The sequence below is a fragment of the Canis aureus genome, chromosome 38 (genome assembly GCF_053574225.1).
Source record: "Canis aureus isolate CA01 chromosome 38, VMU_Caureus_v.1.0, whole genome shotgun sequence".
Lineage (NCBI taxonomy): Eukaryota > Metazoa > Chordata > Mammalia > Carnivora > Canidae > Canis > Canis aureus.
In genome coordinates this window covers 10,982,258-11,010,146 of record NC_135648.1, presented here as the reverse complement: position 1 = coordinate 11,010,146, position 27,889 = coordinate 10,982,258, and the positions used below count along the sequence as shown (strand labels likewise).

The 27,889-nt window shown below is 33.2% G+C and overlaps 1 protein-coding gene across 3 annotated transcripts in view; it reads left to right on the top strand.

Moving 5' to 3' along the window:
• The window catches only part of SPATA17 (spermatogenesis associated 17), a 205,130-nt gene that overhangs the window by 120,353 nt on the left and 56,888 nt on the right, over positions 1-27,889 (top strand). For all 3 annotated transcript variants that reach the window (XM_077886679.1, XM_077886678.1, XM_077886680.1), the window contains exon 9: positions 5,674-5,809. In XM_077886679.1, the coding sequence (XP_077742805.1) occupies positions 5,674-5,809 (136 nt within the window). The remainder of the gene's footprint in view (positions 1-5,673; positions 5,810-27,889) is intronic.

The following is a 27,889-nucleotide window of genomic DNA, read 5'->3' as shown; positions in this document are numbered from 1 at the left end:
CCTGGAAAATTTATTATGGTCTAGAACCAAATTCCTAACTTGGAATAGTGTTCTTTTATCCTGAATAAAGCGTCCTTTTATCCAGCCTTGGGGTTAATGCATATATTTTACTAGGAGCTGTTTAACAGAAAGAGGGCTGATCTAGGGCATGTTTGGTGTTTGAGACCTGTAGGCATGTATCTTGGTATCTATAAATGTTATCACTGTGTCCATTTTAGATGATATACCTAGCTAGAATCCATTGTAACTTGCATAACTACCCTCCTGAGCAGTCAAAATTTATGTAAATGTAAATATAAAGACAAATGTTTTATAATGTATAAAGATCTATAATATGTAACTATACATATTCTCCTTATTTACCACAGATTCATCTGCACCATAGGACTCTACACGATCTACTTTGTTTCCTTTATAAAGAACCCAATTTCTAGCTGTGTTGAAACCCTACCAGTTCCTTCAGCATTCTTTTTTTTATGCTCTAACTCACCTCTATATCTTTGTATATATTATTTCTTTTGTCTAAAGTAGGCTTTACCAGCTCTTACCTTGACTACTTGTTTTTCAGCTCTACCTACACAGTCTGAAAAGATAATTTTCTATGTCCCATCTCCCAACTCCTTGCCAATAACTCCCTAAAATATATGCATATTAAGAACACATACATGTATCTAAACATGAACCTTCCTCTGTGTCTTAGTAGCCTCTTGTGCAAACATCTATCACAAAATTTAACCCTTTGTACTGTGTTGTCTCATCCCCCCCACCCCCCGCACTAGAAGGTGAATTCTCTGTAGGTATAATTAATAATAATTAGGATAATTCCTAATTAGGATAATTCCATCATCCTATCTCAGTATTTTTCAAAAGGCTCAGTATAGAAAGGCATTTCATTATTTTTTTAATGAATGAATATTATTAAGACAGTACAGAAATCACTGTGGACTGGAGTGGGATAATGAGGCTGTCTAGGAAAACTGGGTGTTTACCTGGATTTTGAAAGATGAGTCATGTATGGATCAGCATATCAGGAAGAAAAGAGTACGAACAAAGGCAGAAGAAGGATGGAAAGATTGAGAGAAAGAAAGACAGGACTATAGCATCAGTAGAATGGCAGATAGGGGGTGCTTGTAGAGTCAACAGATCACGTACATTCTAAGAAGCCTGACAGCTGGGCTTGGATCAGTAGGCAAGAGGATAATTTGTAGATTTCAATTAATTGGTAGTGAAATAAATGGGTTGGAGGAAAACCTAAAATAGTGGCAATAGTTGGACTATAAGAAAAGGGGAAATTGGGGCACCTGGGTAGCTCAGTCAGGTAAGCGTTTGCTTTCAGCTCAGGTCAGGATCCCAGGGTCCTAAAACCAAGTACTGCATTGGGCTCCTTGCTCAGCAGGGAGTCTGTTTCTCCCACTGCCCTTCTCCTCTGCTCGTACTCTCTCTCTCTCAAATAAATAAATAAATAAATAAATAAATAAATAAATAAATAAAATCTTTAAAAAGAGGGAGGGATATAAAGGAGTTATAAGAGAAAAAAGTATAATTCATTAGTCCTTTTATTTGGAAAATAAAATTAAGTATATTAATACTCAAAGTAGAAAGACTGTATTTGCAGTGGACCCATTTTCCCTGAAGCTAATTGAATTTAATTTTTCTTTCTGAGACCTCTAGCAGTTCTTCCCTAACTGCCCACACATTCAGGTAATGATGTGATCACTATATCTCTACATTATATTTTAGAATTTCTTTCAGATCTGAATCTTTGATGAGATCATAAAATAATAGGCTAACCCATATCTTCATTAATGTGGCATCAGGCTAATTGAAAATAAATCACTACAAGTATGAGGTAAATCTGAATATGTATTTAAAACTGGTAAAAGAAACCATTTTAGAAAGTAGTTGGTATTTATCTAAAAGTTTGATTACAAACTAAATTGATTTTTTAGGGTGTTCATCTATTTATATTTTTATAGAGCATACCCTGTTTGAGAATTAAGTAATTTCTTCCTAACTTGAAATTAATATTTGAAAATTAGTTATAAGACATCTAATTATTTTAAATATATATTCCTATATATGTGCATATGTGCATATACTTAAGAATACACATACATGTTACTTCAGTGAAAGATTATGGCTGAATGAAAGTAAAATTAACTCATGGACAGGAAAATACTTAGTCTTTCAGCCTTGTCTTCTCAGCCATCCATTCCCTTGAGAAAGCAAATTTTGTTCAGACACAAAAGAAAAATGTACTATTAAAATGCAATTCAGAAGTGATAAAAACTGTAAGTGTAGCAGCCGGCTCACAGTACCCCCTTTGTATACTCAGGGACATTGGGGCCACATTAATTTTTGTGTGTGTGATGTCCATCCCATGTGCAAATTAGCACTGGAAGGGCCATAATCTGTCTTATATGAGAGCTCTTTTCCCAAGAGCATGTATAATAATACATGCTTGTGTAATTTTGTGTAATTCAAAGCTCTCTGTACTGTTTATTTGATTTTATATTTTAAATAGTATTAGAGAATGTTTTCTTAAGAAAAATATTAAGGGATTTATTAATAAACATTGAATGGAAAAAACATGAAAAGGAATCATGAAGTATAAAATTAAAATAATGCTACTTTCCTTTATTATTTTTTAAACAAATTTATGAGTATAATGGAAAAGAATCAAATTTTCAGCTGAAGTGAGATATAAAAAAAAACCTTCCTTGTCTTAATTAGGTGAGATAATATCTGAGAAAATACTGACATATGCTTATAGATCAATATATCTTTTGAACCTCAACTTTGTTTTTTCAGAGCCTGAATTTCAGAATATTATTCTCAGCAGAATATTTCATTTCACTACATATTATATATATATTTTTTTTTCATTTCCCAGATCTTTTTCACTAGTTTCTTTTATTTAAAATGCATCTAGCTCCAACATCATTGGTGCCATAGCCTCTTTGATTATATTAATTAAGATTTTTTGATATTTACTCCTATTTCCTTCATTAAATCTCTTTCCTCCAGATTATCTTCTATTTTGGGATATGTGTCTTTCTCTCATGTTGGTACTTTTCCCAACTGATAATCTATTTTTAGATTTATATTAAAGGAGAACTCTAGAAATCAGACTGGAATGTATTTGTATGCGAGAGTGGCTTTGTGACTGATCAACTTTTAATTAAGAATTCTTCAAATGTTGATATTCAAAGTTGTTTTCTGGGCATTCCTAGTATCTTTTGAGAAGATTCATTCATCTGAACTAAGTATTTAAGCTCACATAGATAAGAGCAAAAGAAAAGTTCAGTGAATAAACATTGATTTAAAAATCCATATATCTCAGGACACCTGTGTGGCTCAGTGGTTAAGCACCTGCCTTGGGCCTAGGAGTGATCCTTGAGTCCCAGGATCAAGTCCCACATCAGCTTCTTGCATGGGCCTTGCTTCTCCCTCTGCCTATGTCTCTGTCTCTCCCTCTCTGTGTGTCTCATGAATGAATGAATGAATGAATGAATGAATGAATGAATAAATAAATAAATAAACTTTATTCATACAAAAATTGTATTACAATCTTAGATGTTCCATGGGTTTCAAAATTTTGATCCTTTATGTTGATCAGGATAACACATTAAAATAATAATGCTGATGCAAATGATAATGATGAACATGACAACAAGCTACTTTTACATTTACTTCTACTTTTAGCTCCCCCATTATTTATTGGACACTTGCTCTTTTAGCCTCCATGTTAAGCTTTACATATACTAAATTATCCATTCCTTACAACCATCCCATATGGAAGTAAAATCTCATAGAGGTCAAGTAACTTCCGTGAGGGAACAGTGGTAGCAAGAGCAAAGCTAAGATGAGAATATTGGTCTGGTTAGCTCAAAAGCCCCGTTATTTATAACCCCTACCAAAAATGCCTTCACTATTTGGATTAGTTAAAGAATGAAACTGAACCACCATCTTAACACATACACAAAAATTAACTCAAAATGGATTAAAGACTTGAAACCATAAAGCTCTTAGAAGAAAATCATAGGCAGTAAGCTCCTTGTCATTAACTTAGTGATTATTTTTTTTGGATTTGACACCAGAAGCAAAAGCAAGAAAAGCAAAAATAAACAAGTGGGACCACATCAAAATGAAAAGCTGCACAGCAAGAGGAACCATCAACAAAATGAAAAATCAACCTACTGAATGGGAGACAATATTTGCAAATCATATATTTGATAAGGGGTTAATATTTAAAGTATGTAAAGCACTCATACAATTCAATAACAAAAAAAAGTTTAATTTTAAAATGAACAGAGGAATTAAATAGACATTAAAAAAAAAGACATACAGATGGCCAACAGGTATATGAATAGATGTTTCAACATCACTAATCATCAGGGAAATGCAAATTAAAACCACAATGAGGCATCACCTTACACCTGTCAGAATAGCTGGTATCAGAAAGAAATAACAAGTGTTGGCAAGGATATGGACAAAAGGAGACCCTTGTGCACTGTTGGTGGGAATGTAGATTGGTGCAGCCACTGTGGAAAACATTATGGAGGTTCCTCAAAAAATTAAAACTAGAACTACCATATGATCCAGCAGTTCCTCTTATATATATTTATTTGAAGAAACAAAAACACTAACTTAGAAAAATATATGCACCCCCATGTTCATTGCAACATTATTTACAACAGCCAAGATATGGAAGCAAACTGCATGTCCATCAGTAGATGAATAGATAAAGGAAATGTGTTATATACAGTGGAATATAATTCAGCCATAAACAAAAATGAGATCTTGTCATTTGCAACAGCATGGATTGACCTTGGAGGTATTATGCTAAATGAAATAAAGTCAGACAGAGAAAGACAAATACCATAAGATCTGACTTATATGTAGAATCTTTAAAACAAAATGTTGGTAGATACAGAGAACGGATTGGTGGTTGCCGGAGATGTGGAGTAGTGGGTGGGTGAAATGGGTGAAGGGAGTCAAAAGGTACAAAATTCCAGTTATAAAATAAGTGAGTTATATGGACTAATATGGAGACTATAATTTATAATACTGTATTGCATATTTCAAAGTTGCTAGGAGAATAAATCTTAAAAACTCCTCATCACAAGAAAAAAAGGTAGCTATGTATGGGATGGATGTGAAATAGACTTGCAATGATCATTTCATAATATATACAAATACTAAATTATGTTGTACACCTGAAACTAGCATAACTAATATAATCTTGTATGTCCATAATACCTTAATAAAAAAAGAAAAAAATATTTGAAGAAAGCCCATTTCAATGAAAATTTCCTACACGGGCCTCCTTTTCATTTTTGGGTACCATTTTAAAATTAAGAACATTTTTATTTACACAAATTTTGCATTATTTTGCTTCATTAATTAATAAATTTATTCTTTAAAATTTTCCATATTTCCAAAGTATTTGAAACTTATAAATATTCTATGTAAAAGGTATCTCCATTTGCTGAATAAGAAATGAAGATTCATAAAAGTAACAGAGATAGTGTCAGGTTGAAGTGGAATCCAGGTCTTGTGACTCCAAGCTATGTTTTATTTTTCACTATGCTTTACTATTTCTCTAAATTCTAATGTTTTTAATGAAATGTCTGCATAAATAAAATTAACATCACTTAAATGTTCCTTTAGGTTTTTGCCATTTTCGTCCCATCATAAAAATAAAAAGTACATCCCATTAATGCATTCATCAAGCAAGTATGGCCCCAACTCTTATGGAAGTCAACATTTTAGAGATGAAAATCCTAGGAAGTGGATCTGTGACAAGGTAAGATAATGCAACATTAAAAAGATGATGTTCCTTTTTAAAGGCTAAAAATATGCACGATTACAATAAATATGAATATTCTCATTACAGTTAATACCATCATGGTTATAAAATTATTTATAGCTATTTTATGTAAAGATGGCACTGCTGATCTGTGGCAGTAAGAGATTTATATTTTTGTTTTTTAGTGTTACATGTTTTTGTATGTAATGGCTCAGCTGCTCTATGTTCTGTGGCATGCATCATGGCTTTGCCAAAGCCAATCAGGATCAAAACTTGAATCTATGGTCACAGAATAGTCAGCCTTTCAGACATAGAAATCAGTGCTTGATTACTTTCTCTCAATCTGTGTGTATGTGGATGGATAGATAAGTAAATAAGTAGGTAGGTAGATAGGAATACATAGAGATATATGTGATATGTATATATTTGATATAGAAAAGAAAAAACAAATATTTATTAACTGATTCTAGAGTTGTATTTGTTAGTATTTAGATAAAATTTTCTGATTAGGGAAAACACCAAGATGTCTTACACAATAGGAGGTAAAAGGAAAGTTCTTACCATGTGTGTAGCCTATTATCTAACAGAAACTGTAACTTATTTATAAAAATAATTACATAGAGGGATGCCTGGGTGTCTCAGGGGTTGTGTCTGCTTTCGGCTCAGGTTGTGGTCCTGGGGTCCTGGGATCTACTGCCTCATTGGGCTCTGGGCATGGAAGCCTGCTTCTCCCTCTGCCTATGTCTCTCCCTCTCTCTTTCTCTCTGTGTCTCATGAATGAATAAATAAAATCCTAAAAAAAAAAAAGAAAAAGAATTACATAGATAAAATGAAGTTGTAAGTGGTTTTCTAAAAGGTAATTAAAGCCACTGAGTTTCATAGAGTATATCAGACACATTGGTTCTATTAATAATCTGTCAGTGAAGATTTACTCATTTATACACAGCCTCCTTCCAGAAGAATTTAAGACACTTTACTAAAATCAAATACAATAAAGGTTATATTTTAGAAATAAAAATAGATGAAATGATCTTAGATGAGAACAGTGTCTATGCTCACAAAATAAAGGAAACCATTACTGCAGTGGGAAGGGACAGGAATTTCAGCTTGTGTATGGCAAAGATGAAGAGGAAACACAAGTTGCAGACATATCCTCATTACTCAAGAGGAAGACACATGTTAGACCCTTAAGAAAAAATGAGTTCTTTCTTTATTTTACCAAACTCTAAGATAAAGTCTTTTTTTTAGGACATTGTAAATATGGGATTACCAAGGATAAGTCACTGGGGAGTAACAAGGATACTTTAGAAAGTGCCTAATTTTCTTTTCCACCTGCAAGGTCCTCTTTCTTAAAAAACTATCTAAAATACTAAATAATAATTCCACATCTTAAGGAATATGTGCAGTGAGTGTACTGATTGGCAAACCAAAATACTGGTGATGATGTTATTCTTGTCATTTGTTTTTACCTAATATGCAACAATTCAGAAGATAGGCTAAATACATTTTCCAACTATTTAATTTCATATTTTGAATGTGCATAACATGATCCACATCTCATTTGCTATTTGACATAAAATTTTTTTTGCCCTCTCACTATTTTATTTAATTCAAGGAAGTATTCATTTCTTTAAATATAAATGACTTACATGACATTAAGGACATTAAGCTACTTCAGAGTAAATAAGATCCTTGTGCAAATGTTTCTTTCCTAAAATAATACAGTACTTTCTGGTTTTATATGACATATTCACCTCATATACTCTGACATATTTTGGCATATACATCTATCTTAGAGAAGTAAGCAACTTCATGGAAATATAGAGACTTTGGGATACTCACTAAAAAGAAAAATTGTTATTTCATTCTTTTGAGAAATCATCATGTGCCTCCACATACTTTTAGAAAGTATACATATTTAAAGTTAACCATAAATAGTTGCTCTTGTAGACCCTGAAAAATAAGAGAAGAGTATAGGGATTCTTTAAATCCTAATAAATCAAAACAAAAAAAACAAAAAAAAAAAAAATAAATAAATCCTAATAAATCATTAATCCACTAAACCCTACATAAAAGCATGTAGAAAAATACTAAATGCAAATGGAAATTCCTTTTTCCCTGCTTCTCTCCATTCATTATTTCTTCGTACTTTCTGATCTCTTCAAATAACCATATTAAGTCAACAAATCATCCTTCTGTGTGGCTAATGTAAACTGCACAATGTAGAGGTAGCCATTTTATTGTTTATATTTTAAATCTTACAACTATTAGACATAATTTATATTTTGATTTGATGTGAAGTGATTTGGGTGAGAATTGGGTTCAATAAATTGCTAAAAGCAGGCTTCTTTTTCTTTATATTTATAAGACTTAGTTTCTTGATTACAAGGTTGGAGGCCACAATTTATTCATTATTAGTTGAGTAAGAACAGTTTTAGGGAGGCTAGAGTTATTAAGGTCAAAATATTGAAGAAGGAAAGGCTGACCTGGTTTTATGCCTCCTCTGGGGGAAGATGGGCTGTTTACAAACATTTAAATATACATAACATTTACTGAAAGCAATAAATTGATTTCAGCCAAGAAATAGCTCAATTAAATATAGTTGGCTCCTGTTGTCCACCTTTCCCGTCATGTTTTAAGATTATCTACGTGGAGAATTTTCTTTTCTTCTATCATCTATAAACACAGAGGTTATAATTTTCAGGTCATTTGTTATACAGTGTTAAAGGGTATCAGTTGAGAGAAAATCAAATGTTAGATAATCTTTCTCTAACCACATTCACATTAAATTAAATATCAAATATTATTTAATATTTTTGTTTTATTTTTAATGCTATTGATCCAAAGAACACTATACAAAGACATCAGAAAGTCAACAAAGGGAGAGCAAACAGTAATTTTTTCTTCATGCTATGAAAATTAATAATGAAAAACAACATATCATTTTTCTTAAAAGCATAGAAATCAGTAATAAAAAGTGTAATAAAACATATATAACTTACATTTCTTTTTTATGTAATTAGTGATGATAACTTAAGTTGAATATTTTTTTAAAAAACTTTATTTAAATTCAATTTAGGTAACATAATCTGTACTATTATTAGTTTCTGGTGTAGAATTTAGTGATTTATCAGTGCTCATTACATCAAGTGCCCTCCTTAATGCCCATCACCCAGTTACCCCGTGCCCCCACCCACCTCCTCTCCAGCAACCCTCAGTTTGTTTCCTAGAGTTAAGAGTCTCTTATGGTTTTCCTCCCTGTCCATTTTCATCTTATTTCTCCTTCCCTTCCTTACTCACATTTCTTTAATCTGTTTGTAAAATGCCCCAAGTTTTTAGATTCTGGGCCTGTGCCTTAACTGGTAAAACTTTATCAGTTCAGGTAGATAATGTGTATTTATAAATTCTTTATTGTGCTGATATCAATATTTAAAATAGAAGTGAATTTCAATAAGGAGTATACACCAGTCAGTCACTATTAATTTAATCTATTTGGGTAGATTTAAACAAGTTGGACAATACAAAAACTCAGTATACTAAAAACATTCTTTTGGTTGTCAAAACATTCACATATGTTCATATTTACTGAAGCAGAAATAATAGTCTAAGGCCTTTATCTGAATTGGAATGAGTTCTCATATGCATTTTAGATGACTGATTTTAATGGAACTATTTCATGTTTTCCCACGTTAGCAGAATTCAGGAAGAGACTTTTAAGATGGTTCATGTTGATAGAGCCTTTCTTCATATGTCTTATTGTAAGTGAATTACAACAGTAGGGCAGCCCTTTTTTGTTATTTTCACATGCATTTTAGTCCTAAACAGGATTTCATAAGCTACAAAGCATAAAAATATCTAGTACTCCAAAGAATTAATTTAGAGAACCTAAGCATATTGCACAGAACATAAAGTTGACCTTTACCGTCTACGGCTTTTGGAATGGAGTGGGATGTGGAACACATCATAGATTTAATGTGGCACATCGCTGTCTGCAGAAGCTTGGGTGGGACTGGGACTGCTTGCCCATGGCACCCGGTGATTGAATCTGCTGTCACCAGCATCCTGATAATAATGAACATTCAGCTTAACGACCGTGATTATGATTATCATAATTGATGTGCAAGTGCAGTGTGTGGGGATCATTACAGCTGAACTGTACAGCAGAGAAACATGCCTCAGTTATGGATAATTTTACTTTTATGCATTGATTGGGATAAAATATGCCTTTCTATTTAAACAGACCGGCTTCATATAATTTTAAGAATCTTTCTGTACATGTTGATTGATGATTATGCACTTGCTGAAAAACAGCCCCTTACAGTTGTTTGTTTTGTGTTGTTTCGTTTCATTAGTAAATGTAAACAATTAAATAATTAGGTGTAATTGAGGGAAAATATTTTGCTTATGAGGATGGCCTTCAATAATCAAGTATTCAGTTTAAGTGTTGGGGTTTTTTTTCTCTTTCTCTCTCACAATACACCGGGGACTGAAATTCTTCAATTTTTTTTTTCTATGATTACCCTTGTATCAATCTTCTTGAGGTCACTGGGCTTCAGGAAAAATAATAAGTTTAAATAATTTTTATTATAGATCTATAGATGCATTTGCATATGCATGTATTTATACTCTGTTATGCATTTTAGAAAAATGAAACCCAATATTATTGGAACCAAATATTATTTATCAAAGTAATAGTTACCCTATAGAATAATGTTAAGATATATATATTTACACTACCTCTGCTTTTTAACCACTACCTTCTTTCTTATAGATTTATTATATCATAATTTTCAGTTATACTTTTACAAAAGATTCCTGATTTGAATTAACTTGTGAATGAAAATAATATGCACAATGATATATCCAAGATTTTCAGTAGATTAGATCTGACCATATTAGTCTATGATTATTAACCTAAGGGCTTCATTTGCATTTGAGTCTAAAATATCACATTTGAGTGATGAACAAACATAATGGAACACATTTTCATAAAGCCTGGTAAGCCTTTTTTTAAAAAAAAACTTTTATTTTGTAACTGCAATAAGGCTGAGATTGAGAGATCTCTCCATCAGATTATTAATAACTGTAGAGCTCTAAAGAGACTATGGCAAACATTTCCTTCTGAGATTTGTTTAAGATTTACATTACCCCAGGTAAGGTGCATGCCCTAGATGTGCAGCTGTACAGTGTAGTAAAGGACAGAATCTTTGTTTGAGAGCCAGGGGTTTTATAGCTTGTCTATAAAATTCTCCTATTGAAAGTTTTTGGCCCTAGTGCGATTCTTGAACTTTATTAAGAGTTCCTCTTTTAGTTTGTCTATAACAATTCAACATATGCCAATCTTTTCTGCATAATTACTAATCTAGTATAACAAGAATTAAATTCTTCATCTGAAGAAATCTTGGAATATGTTATCTGTACTTCCCTGCAATTAAACTCTTTAATTAAAAAAAAAAAAAAAACTTTAAATGTCTCAATTAGTTTTGTTATTGTTGTTGTTGGAAACTGGGTTAACATAATATTGAAAATTGTAGTCTTCTAGACCTTTTACCCTCATCTCTAGGTATAGGATCATAGTTTTAATTTCTTTCTGTGACTTCCTGGTGATGTCTTTATGTAACCTGGCAAAAGAGAAGGTTAACAAGAATCAAGAGCCCCAAAATGACTAGAATTAAAGCTAGTGAATGTTTTCAATACCTTAGAAAGAGGCTGACTTTGATCTTAGGGAATCATGGACATGTCTGAAGCATTATATGAACATGAGAGTTAGCATTAACAGTGTTTATTCAAGTGTCATTCTGGCTATGTCTGCAGGTTTGGCATGGAGAAATCAGAGGAATATTTGTAAGTCCTTCTAGGTGGGTCCCTATCAAACCACATTAAAAAATAATATTTGAGCATTTGTACCACAGAACATTCTTACACCTACATCTTTGCCCTAATGAATTCCCAAAAGTGAAAATTATTTTAAGATTTATTTATTTATTTTGGAGAGAGAGAGAGTCCACATGTGGAGCAGAAGGAGAAGGAGAGAGAGAATCTTAAGCAGACTCCTCACTGAGCATGGAGCCCTACATGGGCCAGGACCCTGAGATCATGACCTGAGCCAGAATCAAGAGTCAGACGCTCAACTGGTTGAGCCACCCCAGGCATCCCAAAGATGAAATTTCTGCGTCAAGGCTGTGATGATTGATTTTATATGTCAGTTTGATTAGACAATAGTACCATTATTTAATCAAACAGTAATCTAGGTGATGCTGTGGTTAACATCTACAATAAAGTTGACTGTAAGCAAAGGAGATTACCCTCAATAATGTAGGCTTCAGTCAGTTGAAAGCTTTATGAGCAAAAACTGAGGTTTCCTGAAAAATAAATCCTCCTTTAAGACTGTATTAACTCCTGCCTAAATATTTAGTCTGCCAGGTTACCCTGCAGATTTTGGACTTGCCTGTCTCTATAATTGCATAGGCCAATTCTTTAAAAAAAAAAAAAAAAACAAAACTCTATCATTCATCTATCTATCTATCTATCTATCTATCTATCTATCTATCTATCATCTATCATTAGTTCTCTCTCTGGAGAAGAGTGACTGATATAGAGGGCTAGCACATTTGTTTTCTAATATTTTGAGTTTTTCCAGGTTTATAGAGATATAATTGATCTATAATATTGTTTTAGTTTGAGGTGTACAACATAATGATTTGATATACATATACTTTATTAAATGATTACCAAATACATCTGTCTGCTTATAATTACCTATCTGTGTGTATGTGTGTGGTGAGAACATTTAAAATACACTCTCTTGGAATGCATGGGTGGCTCAGTAGTTGAGCACCTGCCCCTGGTTCAGGATCGAGTCCCACATCAGGCTTCCTGCCTGGAGCCTGCTTTTCCCTCTGCCTACATCTCTGCCTTTCTCTCTCTGTGTCTTTCATGAAGAAGTAAATTATATATATATATATATATATATACATTTATATATATATAAATACACTCTCTTACTGTTAGTTCTCTGGGAATTTTTCATCTTATAACTGAAAAATTTTTCCCTTTGACCAATATCTCTTCATCCCCCACCTCTAGTCCCTGTTCACTAATCTACTGTTTCTGTGAATTCAACTAGTTTATATTTCATATATAAGTGAAGTCGTATAATATTTGTTTTTGCTTATTTCACTTAGTATATTGCCCTCAGAGTTCATTCCTATTGTCTCAAATAGCAGAATTTCCTTTCTTATTTCTGAATAACATTTTATGAGTGTCTGTGTGTATCACATTATCACATTTTCTTTATCCATTCATCCATCAGTGGACACTTAGATTATTTCTTAGTCTTTTTTTTTAATTTTATTTATTCATGAGAGACACAGAGAGAAAGAGAGGCAGAGACACAGGCAGAGGGAGGAGCAGTCTCCATGCAGGGAGCCTGACGCGGGACTCGATCACAGGCAAATGATGCTGTGAAGTTAAAGAAGATAAGGACTGAGAAAGCCCCCTAGATTTACCAGAATCAGTCATTGGTTACTTAGCAAGAGCTGATTCAATGACAATATGGGGAACTAAGCCTGGATGGAGTAGCTTGAAGAGGGAATAAAAAAAATGGGGGGGGGGGGGCGGTGGAAGTGAGGGGAAGGGAAAGATCGATCAAGTGTAGATAGTAATTTGAATAAATTTAGCTAGAAAGGGAGAAGAGAGATTGATAGGGCAATGGCTATAGGGAGATATATAGTGAAGTATCTTTTTTTAAAAAAATGGGAGAGGGATCCCTGGGTGGCGCAGCAGTTTGGCGCCTGCCTTTGGCCCAGGGCGCGATCCTGGAGACCCGGGATCGAATCCCACGTCGGGCTCCCGGTGCATGGAGCCTGCTTCTCCCTCTGCCTGTGTCTCTGCCTCTCTCTCTCTCTCTCTCTCTCTCTGTGTGTGTGTGTGACTATCATAAATAATAAATAAAAATTAAAAAAAAATGGAAGAAGTCTAGCATGAATAAATTTTACTGTGCTATATGGATATTATTATTTAACCAATTTCCTATGATTTAATATTAATTTGTCTTCTAAATTAGTCTTTTTGAATTTTCATATTTGGAAGCAATGTTGAGGACCAGCGCTCCTGTAGCCCAGCCTTTGCCTACAAATATGTTTAAAGCAGTTGTTCTCTACCAGAGGTGATTTTGCAATTTGGGCAGTGTATAAACACGTTTTCATCTACCACAACTGGGTAGAAGTGGGTGGAGGTGGGTGCGACAGGCATCTAGAGGCACCCACCTCGAGGCTATGGATTGCTAAATTTCCTATAATGCACAAAACAGCTCCCCACAAAGAATTATTTACCTAAAATGTCAGTAGTGCCTCTTGGGTTTAAAAAGTATGCATGTTTTTAAGACTTTTGATTCATCTTCCTAAATGTCTAACAGAAAGAGTAAACTAATTTACATGTCCAACTGGCAATTTATGTGAATTTCTACTTCCCTATAAAGATTTATTTATTTGATATAGAGAAAGCACAGATGTTTGCATGCATGGAGGTGGAGGAGGGGGCAGAGGGAAAGGGAGAGAAAGAACCTCAAGTAGGTGGCCTACTGAGCGAGAAGCCAGTTTTATCAAAACTATTTTTTATGTCTCTTTTCAGTAGTATGTGCCCTGTTAATCCATGGGATTTCTATTCTCATTTTTATATATATATATATAAAAAGAGGTTCTACTTGATTCTTTTTCAAGTAAGCCTGGTCAGTTCTGATACTGTCTTGTTCATTTTTCATTCTTTTAATTCTCTTTTAAAAAATAATTCTTTGGTATCTATCAATCAGCCCAAAGGTTTTTTCCATTATCTAATTCTGAAGTTTGATATTCAGTCAACTCTAATTCATGATGGATTTTTTTTATTTACAGATTTCTTTTTCACTATATTTAAATTTTTGTTTAACATTGTTTATTATTTTAAGTCTTTAGCTTGTGAGTTTTTGTTCTCTGGAACTTTATGTAGGGGAATTCTTTGATCCCTGATTTAAGGTGCATTTCTTCAGAAAAGGTTTTGTTTATTTCTGCCAAGAGCTTAATGGACAAACTAAATTTTGGTTTGCTATACAAACCTCTATGAGGACAAGTTCATTGTTAGGCACTCTCAGGAAAGACTTTTTGTTTTTTGCTCCACTCAACCCAGAGCCAAGGATGAGACAGCAACATGTGTCAAAGTCTCCCTTATAAGGTCTTTTTCTAGTTCGCCTACTAAGAATGTTATTTTTCAGGAGTGCTAGTTTCATACAGAGGTCTCCAGTATAACTCCCACACTCTGCTGTAGCCCAGTTACCAATTTTTTGACTATTATGCCCAGACACTAAGACTATAAATAATACATATCTTGGGACAAACACTGACTGTAGTCCTCAGTGAATTTACTTTTTTTTTTTTTTTTTTTTTTTTTGTGGTCAATTCTGTCCTCTTCCAAAGAATCCCCTTATTTTTTTCCAGGTCATCTGTGCATTGAAAAGATCTCAAAATCTTTTATCCAGAAATTTTAAGTGAGAGAAAGCTTCTTGAATTTCTAGTTTGCTGTATTGCCAGAAATTAAAGTACTGACTCTTTCTTATTTCAAATGTTGGAATAATTTTTGCTAGGTAACAGATTGTCTATTAATTTTGTGCAGTTATTTTAGAGGGAAATGTTTATTCCCTAAGATATGCTTGTAAAGTTTTTCTAAATATTATATGATCACTTATTTCTTTTGCTATCATTAATATACTATAAAATGATTTGAAATTTATTCTTGTGTAAGGATGATTCAGTTTTACTTTTTTTTTTTACAAATAACTCTTGAGATTCCTTAATACCACTTATTTTGTTGTTTCTTATGGTTAGTGATTCTATTTTTATTCTTAACTTCATTTAGTCTCTATTTTATTTACTTTGATATTTTTATAGATTTTTTTATCATCTTATATTAACTCTTTTATTGTATGCACCACACTTACAGATTTATATATTGTATATTTTAAAAAATTTATCTTAAGTATGTGTCAAGGATATACAGAATATCAGAATATCATTTATAAATATAACAGTACAATGAACTCTCCACCTAACTTAGAGAAAAAATATTCCTATTATTTTGAAGTCTTATGTAGCACTCTCAATGATTCTATCCTTTCTGTTGCTAACTAGAGTTATCTACTATCCTGAATTTTTAATAATGTCTTTGCTTTTATCTATACTTTTATTACATATATTTATATTCCTAAGCAATAGTTAGTTTCACATAATTAGGCACTTTACATAAATGTCTTTTTATAAGTGTGTAAATTATACTGTGTGTTTTTTTTAACAACTTGCTATGCAAGATACCGTGTGTAGCTGCATTTTATTTTCACTGATATAAAGTATTTCACACATGAATTTGCCACAATTTATCCATTTTACTGGAGATGAATGTGGGATTTTTTTCACTATTTTGCTCTAATAAACTATGCTGATCTGAATGGTACCTTGGTTCTTTTACATATCTCCTGATTCCTATATGAGAGAAAGGAATTACTGATTGTAGGATATGTGCATACTTAAAGTTGTTCATAAAAACATACTTTTCCAAATGTTTTACAGATTTAATGTACAGCAGGGTTATTCAGTATTCCTGCCAAAATGTATTATCGTTAACTGTAACATTTTTTTGCCAGTATCAGATAGGTGTAACATTGCAGTTTTAATTCACATTTTCTTGATTTTAATGAAGTTGTGCTTTCTTCTCTAAGAGCATGCTATGTCTCTCAATAAAAATTATAGTTCTTTTCACATAGATTCTTCACATTAGTTACTAGGTTTATTCCTAAACAAATTATGTTTTGTTGTTATTGTGAAGAAATTCTTTTCTCATTCATTTTCTAGCTTGTTCTTGTTGTATAGACATTTTTGTTGTCCATATGTGTTTTTGTTACTGTATTAGTTTATTCAGGTTGCCATAAAGTACCACAAATGGGGTGGCTTAAACAGCAGATACTTTTTCTCACAGTTCTGGAAGCTGGAAGAACCAAGATCAAGGTATTATCTGGGCTGGTTTCTGGTGAGGAGTCTAGCTTATAGACAACTGCCTTCTTGCTGCCATGTCCTCACGTAACCTCTTCTCTGGACATGCATAGAAAAAGAGAGCGAGATTGAGAGAAAGAGAAATATATCTCTTCCTCTTCTGTGATACCAATCCTATTGATTACTTCCTGGACTCAGAATCTCTTGTTTCAAATTACTACTTTAGTGCATAATTTTAAGCAAGTTATTTGAATTCTTTGTGTCTCAGTTTCCTCATCTGTGGAAAGGGAAAATATTTTACCTTACAGTTTGCTTTTATGACAGAATTAGTGAATTGTATAAGTGATTTGGACTCCCCAGCATGGTAAACACCATACCTTTTAGTTATTGTTGTGTATATATACACATTTTGTTATCTTTTCCTATTCTATTTTTGTTTCTTTTCCTATTCTATTTTTCTATTAGTATCTTTTGATCACTAATGCTCTAATGATATCCTAAGTCTCTAATGCTCTCTATGTCATTTAAAAATTCTCCATCATTAGCCCCATTTTCATGTGTTAACATTATAAAAGCTATTTAGAAAGTAATAATAAAATAACATTAATCCATTGAGTCCTAGATGATTAAAAGATTAATTTGCCTGTATTAACATAAGTTTATTTTCCTACTATATGTATTTCATATTTTACTATTACAAAAACTAAGTACTGCAATGTAAATATATTAGACATCTAACTTGTGCTACTCCTAAGACAAGTATGTGAAAGCTTGCTATCAAGCTGAATTTTAATTTGTAGATAACATTTCCTATCCTTATGTATCTTCAGTTGGTTTTTATATCAGAATATAAAAAGAACTTTAAAAATCATTTTTGGGGGATCCCTGGGTGGCGCAGCGGTTTAGCGCCTGCCTTTGGCCCAGGGCGCGATCCTGGAGACCCGGGATCGAATCCCACGTCAGGCTCCCGGTGCATGGAGCCTGCTTCTCCCTCTGCCTGTGTCTCTGCCTCTGTCTCTCTCTCTCTCTCTCTCTGTGTGACTATCATAAGTAAAAAAAAAATCATTTTTGGTAAATTTCCAAGTTGATACTTAATATCATTTTTAACTCTTACAAAAAAGAAAAGGAACCAGCAGTAATACAGACCATAAAAATAAAGGACAAGTCAAACACTTATTTCGATTTTATGTTACCTTATTGTTTCATATCACTTTATGTAATGTACAGACAAGCTCAGAACTCCACCTATGTGTTTCATAAACTGGGCTTCCTACTTGAGAATTCATTTAAAGAAATTGTGAAAATTATTGTCAATTTTTTAACATACTTAACTCAGTATTTTCCAGATTATGCCTAAATCGGATATATTTTCTCCCAAAAATATTATTGAGTTATTTAACTAAATATTCGTATTTTAAATGATACTGGAAGCCTTACTATCCGACTGATTTTGAGAATTCTACAGTTAGTAACTTTATACTAGTGGGATTATACTAGTGGCTTATTGAAAATAGGGTCATTAACTCTAGGTTAATCTACAAGCTATTTTTTAGGTGGCTGTTATAAGGTTATCAACTCTTAGGGAAAACAATCTGCTAGCATGCTCAAAGGTTAACAAAAGTGAAAGATCAGATAACTAAAAAGTGATAACTTGATAGTCTGGATAGCAACTAACTTTAAGGGTATTGATTAAATAATATTCAGGTACAAAAACAGTGAAAATATTTCACGCTGTTGGCTAGAAAGATACAAATGTTGACCTTACTTTCTTATTAAATCTATTCCAAGAGCTATTTACAAAGGCTTTGCTCACAATTGGAATATTTAGTAAAATCTAATTTTCTTCCTTTGTAATTCCTCAGTTGGAAAATGTGGTCCCTTGATGATGATCTAAGGCTTTGAAGAATAAATGGATTTCAAAGAGAAAATTAGATGGTACTTATTCTGCTGTCTAACTAGCAATGCATTGTCATTTGTCTGTTGTATTATAAATGTCTCGCTTTCCCTACCTTCTTCATTTAATCATGTAACTTGCCTGTAAGCAGCATTAGAGAAAAAGTTGCTGTGTTACTCCTTCAACTGTTGTCTTTTGTCTTTGCTTATCGCAGAGACAGCTCACACGTATGCCCAAGCAGAATACTCCATGTACTCCCTGACCTCTGGTGTCTTCTGAATCTCTTCCACCCACACCTTCAGTTGTGCCAAATCCTAGGGAAATATACTAGTGTCCTCCATCTACTTCCTTCAGAAGGTTTTTCCTAACTGCACCCCTCTCCCAAATTAAGTAATGTAGTAGTGTAGTAGTTTAAAAATTAAACCTAATGTAAAAACCACATTCTAGTCCAAAATTAAATCTTCTCATCATAAATAAGATATCATTTCTGTGCATTTATCCTGTATTTTATTATACATTTTTTCAGAGTATTTTTTTGTTAATGCATCTAATTATTTGTCATTAGAAGGCTGGCATGTCTGTCCAACATTCTTTGCAGGTTACCAGCCTGGTGCCATATATCAGGATGATATTTATTGTAACAATAATGAAGAGCAAATAGCATTTGCCATATACTTTTTTCCTTCACTTTTATGTCATACTTACATTAAGAAAATTACTTCCACTTTATTTGTCAACATTTTCAGTAGAAATTCTTATATTGCTAGCACCTATAAACCATTAAAAAAAAAGCTAAAGTATTTTCTTCAAAATACTATTTTTAAAAGAAATACATGGAATTTAAAACCATCCTGTTTAATCTGAAGCTTTGCTTATTTTATCTCTATGACTTTTGAAACATGCATATTGTTTTTCTAAATGAATTCAGAAATCATCTGTCATTTTAGTTTTGACATGTAATATACATAAATAATGTCCAAAGGATGGAAGCAATCTAATTTGCAAGTATTAATATACTTTCTAATTCTAATAGCATTAATTGGGGAGTTATAAAATACTATATATAAAGTGTGTGTTTTGTTTTTTAAGTATTTCTTCATATTTATGACTAGCATTACCTAAATATCAAGGTACAGTGAAAATTCTAAAAATATATCAGAAAAAAAGATGACAGAATAGCATATTAGATATACTCACAGGTAACATATATACTTTTTCTTTTTACCCCAAAATATTACTGATAAAATTTCCTTGCTTTAACTTTTAACTCTCATCTTACTTATCTATAATAGACATAAATGCTTACAATAAAAAAGGATCTCAAGTTGCATGAATCTGTCAGATTGGGAGATTTTCAGGTATCAAATGTTAAGTATTTGGTATTCTATGAAGAAATTCAACTCAGAATGTAGTTGCCATATTAGTATAAAGTTATGGCTTAGTAGTATTAAAATACTCAATGGTAGCTTTAAGGTTGATTTTTGATAACATGGTCACATAAAAATAAAGTTCACTTTCGAGAAAATTTCTTTCCCCTGTGAAGTACAATATGACTTATAGTACAACCTCAGTAAATTCTACTGTTCTAAAGCCACAAAGGGTATTTTTTAATGTTATAAAATTTTAGTATAAATAATCATTATTATTGTTGTTATACGTCATGACCTCATAGTCAATAACAGTGTACTTAGTTTTATTTTTTTAATTTTTTTTAAGATTTTATTTATTTATTCATTGGGACGCCTGGGTGGCTCAGCGGTTTGGCACCTGCCTTCAGCCCAGGATGTGATCCTGGAGACCTGGGATCAAGTCCTGCGTTGGGCTCCCTGCATGGAGCCTCCTTCTCTCTCTGCCTCTGTCTCTGCCTCTCTCTGTGTGTCTCTCATGAATACATGAATAAAATCTTAAAAAAAAAAAAGATTTTAATAAAAGATTAAAATCTTAAAAAAAAAAAGATTTTATTCATGTATTCATGAGAGACACAGAGAGGGAGGGAGAGAGAGGAAGAGACACAGACAGAGAGAGAAGCAGGCTTCATGCTGGGAGCCAGATGTGGGACTCCATCCTGGGACTCCAGGATCATGCCCTGGGCCAAAGGCAGGCGCCAAACCGCTGAGGCACCCAGTGATCCCCCTTAGTTTTATTTTTAATTGATTTTTTATTGAAGTATAGTTAGCACATAGTGTTACATTAGTTTCAGGTGTACAATATAATGACTCAACAGTTCTGCACATTGCTCATTGCACATCAGAATAAGTGTACTCTTAATCCCCTTTATCTATTTCACCCATCCCCTCAGCCCCTCCCCCTCTGGCAACCAGCAGTTTATTCTCTGTATTTAAGCAGTCCGTTTTTGATTTGTATCCTTTTCCTCTTTGTTCATTTGTTTTGCTTCTTAAATTCCACCTATAAAATGATATGGTATTTGTCTCTGTCTAATTTATTTCACTTACTATTATACCCTCCAGGTCCATCCATGTTGTTACAAGTGGCAAGATCTCTTTTCCTTTCTCATGACTAATATTCCATTGTGTATATGTGCAGGGACACATGGGTTGCTTCCATATCTTGATTATTGTAAATAATGCTACAATGAACATAGAGTTGCATATCTTCTTGAATTAGTGTTATGTTTTCTTTAGGTAAATACCCAGTAGTGGAATTATTACTGGATCGTATGGTAATTCTGTTTTTAATTTTTTGAGTAATCTCCATACTATTTTCCACAGGTGACTGCACCAATTTGTATTCCCATCAACAGTGCATGAGGGTCCCTTTTTCTCCACAACCTCGCCAACACTTGTTATTTCTTTCTTTTTTTTTAATTTTTTATTTATTTATGATAGTCACAGAGAGAGAGAGAGAGAGGCAGAGATATAGGAGAGGGAGAAGCAGGCTCCATGCACCGTTAGCCCGACGTGGGATTTGATCCTGGGTCTCCAGGATCGCGCCCTGGGCCAAAGGCAGGCGCTAAACCGCTGCGCCACTCAGGGATCCCTGTTATCTCTTATCTTTTTGTTTCTAGCTATTCTGACAAGTATAAAGTGATGTATCTCATAGTGGTTTGGGTTTGCATTTCCCTGATGATGAGTGATGTTGAGCATCTTTTCCTGTGTCTGTTGGCCATTTGTATGTCTTCTTGGTTTTCTTTTTAAATATCATAGTCAAAAAGCTTATTATCTCCAGAGCATGTTGCCTGAAGTATGTTGCTCCATATACTCAGAGTTCGTCTGTCTTTGCCCCACTAAGCTCACAAATCCTTTCCTGTACAGCCATGAACACACATCCATGTACGGGAAAGGCATCACTGGGTGTAGAGGAAAGGAGAAGAAACTGGACAACCAACTTTCTCATATTGAAACATATATAAAAGTGATATTCTATGCTATGATTATTTTCTCATTGGAAGTGTAATTGTTAAGTATACTTCCATTACAAGCATGTGTTACCTGGTGGTGGATTTGGACTTCAGTACATGAGAGCTGTCCAATTACGTAGACTCACTAGATCACTAATATAGCTCAAGTCACTAGCTTCCTTCCACTTAACCATATTTCTCTTTGTAGGATATCATTTTACCTACCTCATTTCTTCTACTTATTTTAAGTAGGAAGTTTGATTTAAAAGCAGGCAAAGTGGGTTTTCAGTTTAAATCAGGAGATGGCTATTTTCTTCAGAAATAATGTTAATAGTTTGATTTTTTTTTTTTGATATCTGATTCTTTAGACACATGATTGAAGCTGTGGGCCTTCTGTCTAAAACCAAAGTATGAATATACAAAAGCGTACAAAATTTGTATGCTGTCAATTTAATGTTATTGGAAACTAATTTCCTTCACCAAATAAATAAAAAAAAAGTAGTTTTTTTTTTTAGTATTTGTTTACAATTATTACTCTCAAATGTCTCTTTATAAACGTGTGTAAATGAATCCAAATTTTGCAAGTAAAGAAATGAAATTGTATAGAAGTAAATTTTAATGAAAACACTACCATGGTTTCACTTGAATAAAAAGTTGAGGGGGCACCTGAGTGGCTCAGTGGTTGAGCATCTGCCTTCGGCTCAGGTCGTGATCCCAGGTCCTGGGATCGGGTTCTGCTTTAGGCTCCTTGCAGGGAGCCTGCTTCTCCCTCTGCCTATGTCTCTGCCTCTCTCTCTGTGTCTCTCATGAATAAATAAAACCTTTAAAAGAATTAAAATAAAGTTGAAAGGTTGAGGTAGCCTTTTAATATGGCAGTACACTTCTCTTTGGCATTAATTTGATTTTAATGTTCTAATGACAATGAATGCTAAAAATAATAACTTACCTAGGTATGTAGTGTCAAATGGAATCAGAACTCCAATAACTCCCTTTAAGGTTGAGTAAAGGGATAAAATAATTTTTCAAGAAATCTCGAGATGGAACTATCATTTCATTTCTTTTGTCCACAAAGCTTTCAGGTTATGTGTTTGGGAGTTGGTATTATTATGGAGTCTTGACAACTGAAAGTTATGAATCCATGTATCTATGTTAGGGACATTGAAGCAAAAGCGAATTCAAACAGACATTTGTGATATTCCTAGGTGTTCAGAGATTTCTGCCTACAGAAATAAACAAATTATCATTTTCCACTTCAGCTTGCAAAAGCATTTCCTCCAGAATTAGAGAGTTGGCATAATTATCTTCCTCTAGTCTTATTTTACAGAGTGAAAACTTTCTCCAAAGAATTCATGACTTTTCAGCCCCATGTATAATATGGCTATAGTGCATTGAAGAAGAAGAATAAAATTATCTAAATGATCCAATTCCTTATCATATGTTCTGACCATGACTTCCTATTTCTTACAAGTCTTTTTAAACCTCTACTTAAAGTTGAATCCTTATCTTCAAGACTTTCATCTCATATTCTGCTATCTTCTTATAAAAATTCCCTGTAAAGTCTGTGGCTCTAAAGTTGACTACAGAAATATATATTCTGGATTCAGAATATTCAGGATTCAGAATTTGGGGGCAGTATCTTTGGCAGTAATTCATGCTGATGTAGAAAGAGTTGATCAAGATGGTATGTGGAACTGGTTTTTCATCAGACCGTAAAACCAGATGGTTTCACAAAGATTGCAGATACTGTACCTAGTCATTAAATTTGAAGAGTTTCCTTCCAACCACAGTTATGCTCAACAATAGAACTATTAGTCATTTTGAAGACAGTAAGAATCTATGTAGTTTCCAAGAGGGACTCACAAAATAGCATTTTTTTTCGATCACGATGTTAGTAGGAATATACCAGACCAAATCCATAAGTTGGTTACTCTCAGATGCTGAAGCAAAGTGTTGGTTCTATCATTTACCCTATGACCTGTTAGAACATATCAACTATTTGGAAGAAAATAAAGTAGTTCTTCTATAGTATTCGTTTGTTCTAAGTTACAAATCAACTTCAACATTTATTTCTTATGCCTCATGATTTCTTCCCTGTGATATGTGTCTTCTTCCATTCGCATTATGAGAGGTTTTCAGACACAAAGTCTTTGGAATAGGGCAAATCATAGTTTGGTTTATTTCTAACCCTTTCAAATCAAACCCACTTATTATGACAAAAAAGCCACATTCTATGAAGTATTTTCATAAAGGGCAAAAGTGCTCTAGCTCTATTTACTTCATCTTTTTAATTGCAAATCTTCACTACTGAAGAAGTTTTTCAACTTGTGTGTTATTTTATAATCTATGTCTCAAGATGCACTTTGTGTGTAACATTAAGATGAATGATTCAACACAACTGAATATTATGTATGAACTATAAAAGTTACTTTGGGTATATCCCCCACTGCTTAAAAATTAAATCAAGGATAAATAGTAGAGATATATAATTGTGGAAGTAAAATCTTCCCCATACTGCACTACCCAAACAGAAATGATCTATATAATGTCTTTTGAATAGCAAATGGCTTAGCATTCTCCATTGAGATTAGTTTCTATATGCCTTTGTATGGCTGCTTAGAGCTTCTAAATTTAGATATCTTGATTCTGAACATGTTTCCTGAGATTTTAGGAAAAAGCAATTTGATGAAAAGATTAAAAAAAAACCAACAATGTGGCTAATTTAGCCACACATTTACCAGATAACTGTGGTAATATGGCCAGCTAATTATGTATATACTATAGGCATGATAATATTATTTACTAACCATGCTTCACAAATACTAAACAATCAGAATGGACAATAATCCCAGAGCTCCTTGCTGGGATATATGGTAACTGTTTAACTGCTGGATTGTGAGGAATGATGGAAATGATGCTTGGGTTTGCAGCTATTTATTGATAGTAATGGTAAATGTGTTAATGACAGATAGGACTATACCAAAGCATACTAGCTCTGAATACAATGTGGATTTCCCTGTAACCATTCATTCCTGCCCAAGGAACGGGCACTATCTTTCTGGCCTTGTGTGTAGCTATATCCAGTGTCAGTGGTATGCATGGCCTGTTGATTTCTCGTCTTACATGATCTTAACTGATTGTTATGATTCTCATAATCTATTTGGATTTCATCAGTGTCCATTTATTAAGACAGAGGATTTTTACTCATCATTGTAAAAAGGTGATTTAACTGCTATTGCATATGTTTGTGTATGTAACTCCATAGAACCCCAGAATTGTTCTGTTTACTAAGTATCAGAAAAACTAGTTTTTGGGAAAGAAGTTCTACATTCTCTAAATTTGTGTTGTTTGGTGTGATACCTCTGTAGCTATTGAGCTCTTCTAATGTGGATAGTCTGAACTGAGATGTACTATTACGTGCAGAATATGCACTGGATTTCAAAGGTGTAGTATAAAAAACAGATAAGTAACATATTCATGTTTTCAGGTTAATGACATGCTACGTTGACAATGTTTTTAGACATATTGGGTAAAAACATCTTATTACCATACGATTAATTTGACCTATTCCTTGTTACCATTTCTAATATGGCTACTAAAAAATTTGCATTACTTATTTGGTCCACATTATATTTCTGTTAGTACTGCTCCATACTACATATTTGCCCAACTGTTTGGGATAACAAAGACTTGATCTTAATTGAACCTATGGAAAATTTCCCTCTGGATTTTCAGATAACCGTTTTTCTCTGACGTTGTTGCGTTTTTTATTTTAAAACTTTCTCACTACAATGTAGTGGATTTGAAAATACCACTGGTTTCTTTGATTATGTTTGCTGCTTCCCTAATACCTCATTAAACTATTCCTTTCCATTTATTGTTGGTCATAGAAATAAGTTTTTTTTAAAAAAAGGTATGTAAAGTGGACATTTTTGGTTTAAAAATAACTCTCCTAACTCAAATAATTAAATAACAGCAACTCCAGGGGAATTAAAAATTAAAGCTTTGGTGAAATTTTTAGTAACACTATCTATAAGTATTATACCATCAATTTTGGATCAGCCCTGGTAGTGGCCAAAGGACTAAAAGAAATCCCTTTTGTTCTAAGGAAACTACAGAGGATTTTCCTTCCTACCGTCCCTTTTGATTAGACTTCATGAATTTACATTGTGGGAAATCAGAGTATATTCCCTTAATCTAGGGATAAGATTATAGTGCTATCTTTGTAAACATAGTTAAATAGCTTTATAGGTTGGCTTAAACTTTTATATCATAGAACATTTATAAACATACTTGAAAGTTGCTACTGTACAATCATAGAAATATATGAAATCACTCATTTGCTGATCTTTAAAGGGGAAGCTATAACTTGAGGCAAAATGCATTAAGCAAACTTCTCAATATGTTAGAGACCGTTTTAAAATTCTGATATAAATAAATAGGTGTGAGGCTTGGTCCCAGAAAACAGGAAGAAAAATCAATCAAAAATAGCCTGGATATTAAAACCGACTTTGTGCACTAATGTGAAGCTGCTTGATTGAGTAGTGCAGTGTCAACCATGTCTTTCTTCTAATGCTAAAAGTAATGCACATAGACAGAGTGACAATCACAGCACAGGCTCCCATCAGCAATAATTAATCTTTTAGTTAACAGAGACTAGAAAAGCCTCTCATCAGCCTCTTCTGAAGTCTGAGGGACCCTGTTTTTTGATGTTTGCATTCTGAGGAAAATTGTCCCCACCAGTTCTAACAAATTGAAACACCAGGCTAATTATGGCAGCTAATGAAGTGTGTGGAATGGTCACAGCTTGTCGTGAAACTGTTCCTTCAGCTTGGATTAGAGTTTCATCAATCACTTTTTTAAACTGATCCAGAATTGCTTCTGCCCGGTGCTTGGCATTTTTAATGCTGTTTCTGTAATTGGTTTTTTCCCTAAAGCTTAGACTGTTTTTTGAAATATTACAGTCTCGGGACAGGACTTGCAAACTCTAGTTTATAAAAAAAAATTTATTATTAGTGATATCAGCTGATCAAGTGGTAGAAAGCTAATAAAAGACCACCAAAATAAAATTTGATATACTGTTTCAATCCTGCTAAAGGTAGCAATAAAGCATATCCATGTATTTCATTTTTTTTCAAATGTATGTATAATATATAGGAGAATCATAGTTGGTAGTTAGGTGACTAAAATCCCGGGAAGAGTTTCTGTGAAATTAATACATAGATGGTAGCTTATTGTTAAGGAAGGATAGCTCTCCCTTTATCATACAATGCCATTTTATAAAATGTCTACATTTTGCTTTGAGCCAAACATTTTAAAGCATTAAGACCGAAGATCTATATATTCCCACTTAAATCACTCTGCATAAACCTGGAGTTCAACTACTTAAAGGTTTTTATCTTCTCTACAAAAGGGAGAGTGAGTCATTTTACAGGCATGTCTACAATTTCTACTAACAATTAAATCTCATTTTTAATGTTGATTCATCACTAGCAACTATTTAGTGCCCACTAGGTGTGAGGTACTGCCTTGATTGGTAGGACAATTCAATAAAATACATATGAAATTCTACTTGCAAGGGTTATGTCCTTTAAAATGGAAAACAAGAAGAAAGAAAGAAAAGAAACCACTTTTGGATGTTGTCTCTAATTGCTCTTTCCTTTGAAGCTTGGCTATATGAGCAGCAAAGGTTCTCCATGTTTCAATTCTTCCCTTTTTATTGATAAAATTGCCGTAGTAAATAGACATGCATTAAGGAAGAGCTTTGGGTGTATTATCACTTTTAATCTCTGGAACTAACCTAGATATTTCTA